Below are 7,884 nucleotides of genomic sequence, written 5' to 3'. Positions count from 1 at the left end.
CTGCTTTGGTCCCCACTGTGGAGAAAGACTGTAATTTTCCTAGGTAGAGGCTGGGGGGTGGAGATGGAAAGCAGAAGACAGAGAGGCAGATAAATGTAGGTTGGCTGTTGGGTGGGAAGGAAATAGGGTTGCCAACTCCAGGTTGGGAAATTCCTGGACATTTGAGGAATGGAGCCTGGAGAGGGTGGGATTTGAGGAGGGGAGAAACTTTGGATGATGTAATGTCATAGACTCCACTCTCCAGCCATTTCCTCCACATTGCCAGCCTCCAGGTGAGGATTGGAGATCACCCAGAATTACAACTGTTGTCCAGGTGACAGAGATCCGTTCCCCTGGCTAAAATGGCTGTTTTGGAGGGTTGAGTTTATGGCATCATACCCTGCTGAGGCTGCTTGCCACCCCAAGCCTCACTGTCCCAAGGCTCCACCCCCAAATCTCCAGGAATTTCCCAACCTGGAGCTGGCAGCCCTAAGGTGAATTGATCTCTGTAGCTGGGAAATCCATTGTGATTCCCAGACTGCTGCCACTGCTGCTGTGGGGGGAGAGGAAGCAGGTGGGTGGCTAGGAGCTCTACCACCACTGCTGCTCTGCTCTGCGGAGTGGGGGAGAAAGCAGGCAGGAGGCTGGGAGAGTGATGGGGGCAGAAAGAAAGAACGATGGGGTGGGGGCAGAAAGAGAGAGAAAGTGATGAAGTGGGGAGGCAGAAAAATGAAGAGAAAGATGACAGGACAGAAAGAGAGAGGAAGTCACATGCATGGAGGAGAAATAGTGTGAGAGGTATGGGGTGAGGAGAGGAAGCAAAGGTGTGACGAATGAGATAACCATCCCGCAAGTTTCTTGCGGGTCTCCACTTGTAATATATATTTGTGTAATAATCATAATAATGAACAATAAACAAAAGTAGTCAAAATGTATACATCCATCCTTGTAACAAACGTGCACTTTCCCCATGTTATAGGATGGAGATTGGTTCCAGAAAATAATTTATACAAGGAATTGTTAAAGCGATTCTTGAGAAAGAAAAGCTGGAAACGGCTTGTACATCTGGGGAGCCATCAAATCGCTTCTCCTGTAAGGACAGGATTGTCGATTGCTTCTCTCACAAGTAGCAACTTCTGGAAGAATAATAACTTTGCATTATTCCTTTTGCAGTAGCAGGACATATAGAAAAGAGAATCCCTGCACTGTTTACTTCCAGCTATATTGTCTCTTGTTATTGTATGAACTCTGTGGTGCATCAGACTTTGTGAATTCACTTTTCATATTGTATACATTTTGACTACTTTTTTATTGTTCATTATTATGATTATTACACAAATAATATATATTAGTTTATCAAATTGTTTCCTTTTCCTTGGATTTTGTACACGGTGTTTTCCTTTGTTTGAATTCTTCCACTGTGGTCCCTATTTTTGTCTTGCTAGTAGACAAGAGTTAGTCAATCCCTGCTGGATTATGGTAATGAGGGGGCACAGTCAGCCAGTGCAGTCCAGCAAGAAGCTTCCAGATGCAGGAAGACATTGTTACACACACATTACCTTTCTGGACCCAAGCCCATGGAAACAGAAGATGCTGAAATGGGAGGTCAATGTGCACTTATTGTGCATTTATCACCCAGGTATGCATACCCAGTGCTCCAAATCCAGCGCTCTAAATTGGCAATGTCCACCATGGCAGCACTGACCACTTGTTTGTGGACTGAGTAGTCTAAGTTCCCCTTCCCACTTCTACCCACAAACAGATGATCAGCAGTCTGAAATGACAGTGCCTGATTGGCAGACAAGATGTTCACAGCCTCCTTGGCTGTATGTGAAGACCACTGGACTGGGGCCAACAGCTCACATTTTATGGATAGTTAATAACATATATTAAATCTAGAGTCAGTGAACCACTGAGTGATCTCACCTCACTGTCCTGCAGATCAGTACAGGCAGTGGGGGGGGGGCACCCTTGCTCTCTATGCATGTGCACTAGAAGCAGGTCCTTCCAAATGGGATCTATAGGGGGGATCAAGCCAGCAGGTGGGGCTTCATGATCCACCTGAGTGTCCAGACTCATGGGTTGGAGACAATAGCATATATGAAGCACAGAACCAATCCTCCCCCCAGTCTTTGTATAATTTTTAGGTTTTTTACCCTCCAGTGTGCTAAAGACTAAATTTAACACTTGAGGGGAATGTAAATTAAAATGATGTGAAGTACATCAAAGATATTAAAAGCTACTTGCTTAGCTATATAATTTTTTAACAATAAAAAGAGCAATTTTACCAAGGCTTCGTAAAGTAGTCTGTAATTAAAGCTGATTACAGCTTCATCATGTTGCTGCACTCTCATCTGAAGTTTTAACACGCAACTTCAGCAACCAAATTCCATTTGCATTTGCATTTCCTTCCACCTAGGATACTGTACCTCTCATTATAAGGGTTCTGGTGCATGTGCACAGGTTCACTGAAGCAAACTAAAGCTGTCTGGTCCGTTAATATACCCATGAAATAGTATACTGATGTACACAGTGAAGAAATATGAAATATAAGGAGGTCACAGTTCACAACTGAAACAGCAGGTATGCATACCAATTAACCAAATACTAACACGTATGTCACTCTTGTCCCTCCCACCTCATGTTCAGCCTAGGTGGGCTGTCTACCCTTCTATTAATATTTTTAAATGATGTATAAACATGTTGTTATGTCCGTGGCTACAGTGTGGAGCTTAGCTCCTCTTAACAATAGAAGCCTAGGGAGACTTCTGGTTTCGGCGTTCGCCGTGGCGGTCGCTTTCTCCCGGACCTCTGGGAGATGATCGCCAGAACCCGTGGCAAGGAGGAGGTGCGATCGTCCGCATCCCCCATGGAGCCCTTGCATTGGGCTCCAAGCCATGGGGCGCTAGAAGGCTTCCCCTCTGGCGATCCTGCCAGTGAGGGGGGGCATTCATGCCCTGACGGTCCTGCTACAGAGTTTCCTGATGGAACTAGAAGCGCACACTGGATCAAGCGCTGGGTGATCAAGCGATTTGCTACTTAAAGTGAACTGAAAACTGTGTTGCCATTGAACTGTGAGTTAAGTTAAAGTGAGAGCATCAAAAAAAAGCTGAAAGCCACCCCACGGGAAGCAAGGGGGGGAGGGGACTCTCCCTTGAAAAGGCAAACATAAGCGAACGTTACTGTTTAAGAGGGGGGCTGGCTTGTGAATCGAAAAAGAACAAAATAAAGGACTTTTAAGAACTTACCAAGTGTATTGGAGAACTTTAGAGACTGTGGTAACTTTCGGTGAAAAATAAACAATTCCTCAAAAATGGCACCTCCAGCGAGGAAAGAGGAGAAAGAAAAGATAGCAGGAACTTAAAGAAGTTGATACCAGTGCCAAAAAGCTACACAAACAAATCCAGGCAATGGAGAAGAAGTGTCAAATAGATAAGCCTCTCAACTACTACAGTTGCAAATGGAAAGGGCAAGCTATGCCCTAAGGTTACAGGGACTCCCTGAGGGGAAAGGGGAGAATCTCATACAGATAATGTGCAAAGCCTTGGGGCAAATAGCAGATATTAAAGTGGAGACTTTGCAAAGCGATATTGATACAGTCTTTAGATCGTATATAGAATTTATAAGGAAAAATAATCTGCTGGGAGAAGTGATGGTGAGATTCTCCAGAAGAAGCATGAGAGATCAAATTCTCAAAGCGGCTAATGAAATTACCCTGAAAATTAAGGACAAAGAGATAAAAGTTTTAAAAGATATTCCATTTGAAATAAGGAGGAAAAGACGCAAATATAAAGACTTGGTCTTATTTTTTACAAAAGAAACAAATTGCCTACAGATGGGTTTTGCCTGAAGGAGTCATCTTTAAGTTCGTGAATGGAAAAGAGAAAATTGACACTGTGGAAAAGGCAAGAGAATTCTTGCATCATCATAGCTGTCCAACAGATGTGGAAGAAGAAGAAGAAGAAAAAGACAGTCCCGAGGAGGGTGGCGGAGATGGAGCAGAGCCATCTTCTGGTGAAAAATCAGACTCAAATTTGGGGGCTGCAGCCCCAAAAACAGGCTATAAATTGAGGAAGACAAAGGACAAAAAATGAGTTGCTATCATAATTCTGAAGTTCTAAAAAATGTTTAAACTATGTTTTCTTAGGCTCTTTATGAAGTCATAGTAGACGATGATTTTATTTAGACTTGAAGTTTAAAAGGAGGATGATGAACATGTTCAATGGCTTTACATGAGAACTTAGTTATATAAACATGTAAACTTTTTAAAGCTGTTTGTATGACACCCACTCTTGGGTTTTTAGAGGTTTCTTTTTTTATATCCCATAGTTTGTAGACCCTTCCCTATTTTTTCATGTAGTGTTTAGTTATAGAAAATACAATTTAAAAATCCCCTTCGGGGGGCCAAAAATAAATAAATAGAAGCCTAGGATCCTAGTTCCCCCAGCATTCACCAATAGCAACTTTGGCGGAAAATTCAAATCCTTCAACGGGACTGTGTGTGTGCTGGGTGCTGGGTGGGTGTGTATATAGTTGGCCTTGCAGGGCCATTTTTCAGTTCCTGTGTAAAGTACAATAAACGCATCTTAACGCACGTCGTGGTCCGAGTCTTCCATGTGGCGAACCCAGTACTTTACACATGTGTTTTCCTGTTCAGTGATCCTTATTCATTAAATTTTGCAGAGGAGAGGGAGAGGGGTGGCTGTGGGTGCTTGGAGATCAGGTGCAGGGTCCCGCCAGCTGGAAGTGCTTAAAGGGCCCCTTTAAGCGCTTCCAGCTGGCAGAGACTGGCCCCGTGTGCCTGAACTCCAGTTCAGGCACGCCGGCAGCAGCCATCCCTCTCCTTCCCCTCTTGCAAGATTTAAAGGGTCCTCCACCTGGTTGGCGGGCCCTTTAAATCTTGCAGGAGGCTTGGGAGAGGGGTGGCTGCCAGTGATTTTTCTTGGGGGCTTGGAGCGGGACATACCCAAGGTGATGTCATCACGTTGGGGATGCCCCACCCCCTCTGGGAACACCCCCTCCCAAAGTCCCCCACTGGGGACAAAATCAGACCTGGTAACCCTAAATGAGTCCTCCCTCCAAGACCAAAATAGGCCTCAAAAGGACCCTGCCCCCTGCCTCTGCCTTTTACGGATAGAATCCAACCTGGAATATTGTGGTTGCCTACCAACAGACACTGAGGGAATCTGTTGCTTAAAGCTTGATGAAGAGAGAGGCCGCAGCCAAATATTATGCCATAGAGTCCAACCTCCAAAGCAGCCGTTTTCTCCAGGGGAACTGAGCTCTGTTGTCTGGTATTCAGTTTTTCTGTGGGGAGGAGGTGAAGGAGGAGAAGAATAGTTGGATTTATACCCCGCCTTTTACGCAGAGTCTCAGAGTGGCTTACAATCTCCTTCCCTTCCTCTCCCCACAACAGATACCCTGTGAGGTAGGTGGGGCTAAGAGAGCTCTAAGAGAATTGTGACTGACCCAAGGTCACCCAGCTAGCTTACATGTGGAGGAGTGGGGAATCATACCCAGTTCTCTAGATTAGAGTCTGCTGCTCTTAAACCACTACACTAAACTGGCTCTCTAGAGGCTGGCAATCCTAGGCCTGGCAGCAGCCTCTGGGTGACTTGATAATTCTGTGGTGTTCCACCTGGAGATTGGCAACCTTAGTCCTGGCAGCAGCCTCTGGGTGACTTGATACCTTCCAACTTGTATGACTCAATTAGGCCTGGTTGCTTGTAGCTGTTCAAAAGCAGCCACCCTATTGAAGCTAGCATCTTAGAGTGCTTAGAGTAGGGTTTGGGAGACCCAGGTTTGAATCCCTAACTTGCTATGGAAGCTTGCTGGGTGATTTAGGGCCAGTCCCATACTTTCAGCTTAAACTACCTCACAGGGTTGTTGTGCAGATAAAAAGGAGGAGAGGAGAATAATGTGAGCTGCTTTGGTCCCCACTGTGGAAAAGGGTGGAATATAAATAAATAAATAATAAATATAGTCCAAGAAGGGAGGTAGACAAAAGGTAGATTGGTGAATGGCTGAGGAGAGAATGATGGTCAGATAAAGTTGGCTGTTGGGCGGGAAGGGGATAGTTTACCAACTCCGTGTTAGGAAATTCCTACAGATTTGGAGCCTGAGGAGAGGAGGGATCTCACAGAGGTACAATGCCATAGACTCCACCCCCAAAGCAGCTATTTCTTCCAGAAGAACTGGGTTGCCAATGCCAACCTCCAGTTGGAGGCTGGATATCACCTGGAATTACAATGATCTCCAGATGACAGAAATCAGTTCCTCTGCAGAAAATGGCTGCTTTGGAATGTGGACTCTATGGCATAATATCTGGCTGAGGCCTCACCCTTCTCCAAATCCTACTCTCCTCAGATTCTAGCACAAAATCTCCAGGAATATCCCAAACTGGAGCTGACAACCCTAAGGGAGAACTGATCTCTGGTTGGGAGATGTGTTGTGATTACAGGAGATCTCCAGGCCCCACCTGGAGGTTAGCAAACCTAAAAGGAGATAAGGAAGCAGGAAAAGGGGGAGAGGCTATGGGGGCTTTCAGGAAGGGGAAAGAGGAAATAGTGAGGGGGGAATGAGATGCATTTCACAAGTCCTTGCAGGTTCCCACTTGTGTTATATATTTATCACAGAAGCTCAGTAAAATGTATCCAAGAAACTGGGCCAAATGTTGTATATTACAGATAAGTCCATCTGTTCCCTTCATCATACATTATAAACTCCTCCATCCAAGGTGTCAACAAGAACTGAAGCATCATGGTGTTTAAGATGAATCCTGGATCTGGATCTAGGTGTTGTGGGAGGGGCCCAAGGCTTCCCTTCTGCTAAGGGAAAAATCTTCCAGTGGTAAAACTCTCCAGTCGCCTGGTCTCCCAACAGAAGATTCTTCACACAGGATCTATCCCTAACAAACACCCTTATGTTTACTACCACATGTGAACATTAGGGTGGTGCTTAATCCTTCCTTTGTCCACTGCATTTCTCCCACAATCCCTTCTCGTCAGGTACTCTCATCAAACTGCTTTTTCTTCCAACTGGGCTCTGAGATCTATTAGAGCAAATAATGCATTATTGTTGTATTAAATCTAGAGACATTTTCAGTAGAACCAAAAACCCATCATCTCAAACTGTGGGTAAGGTTAATTTAAGAGAACTAGCATTTGCAAAAAAAGATGATAAATAATATTAAAATATTCAGTTTTCCTGGGGGGGGGGGGGGGGGAGAAGCAGCTCCCCAAATTCATTTACTTGCAAATACAGCAAAAAATAAAGGGGGGATACAGTCATAATTTAAAAACAATGAGAACACTTACACTTATGAGCCTTGAGCCCTTCAAATGAAATGGGCCCATATTCATAATATTCATACTCCCAGGTGTAATCAGAATTAGATAAAGCATGCTGTGATGTTCTGTTGGCAACAAATCGATGTCCAGCCATCTCCAACCCTGTTACACATTTAAAAACATGAAAACAGATGTTAGCAACAAAAGCAATCCAACCCAAGTTTCCTTTCCATTTCTCTGTTTACTGTAGAGTGGACTTCTGCTCTGGGCTCTCATCTTTCTAGCAGAGGTCCTCCTTTCATGAAAGGTCAGCTTTCACCTACCCTTCCAGTCTACTGCTACGTGGCTGAGTCAGCCATTCACTAGGTGAACACATGACCAATCAAGAGCTGTCTGTGAGCTAGAAATCAGATGAGGATGACAAATATCCTGAAGGCACTGTTGACTCTTGACTTAGCGCCGGACGGAACAGGACCAGTTGTGGAACCTGACAGTAAGGAAGTGATTCTCTAATGTTCTGTAGTTCCCCCTCCTGGCATATAATGCAGGAATCTCACATCAGTTAATAGTGAACATGTTTATATTCTTACTAGGAATAAGGCCTGTTGTGGAAATA

General features: G+C 44.6%; 1 protein-coding gene across 1 annotated transcript in view; it reads right to left on the bottom strand.

Annotated features, from left to right (window-relative positions):
* Positions 1–7,422, bottom strand: part of MRAP2 (melanocortin 2 receptor accessory protein 2) — a 13,282-nt gene extending 5,860 nt beyond the window's left edge. Inside the window, exon 1 of the mRNA XM_015427964.1 lies at positions 7,296–7,422. Coding sequence (XP_015283450.1) covers positions 7,296–7,422 — 127 coding nt within the window. The remainder of the gene's footprint in view (positions 1–7,295) is intronic.
* Between the last annotated feature and the right edge of the window lie 462 nt (positions 7,423–7,884).

This window comes from Gekko japonicus, unplaced genomic scaffold (genome assembly GCF_001447785.1).
Source record: "Gekko japonicus isolate JY-2015 unplaced genomic scaffold, Gekko_japonicus_V1.1 scaffold874, whole genome shotgun sequence".
NCBI lineage: Eukaryota > Metazoa > Chordata > Lepidosauria > Squamata > Gekkonidae > Gekko > Gekko japonicus.
Note: the sequence above shows the minus strand (reverse complement) of the source record. Positions and strands in the feature narration are given on the sequence as shown.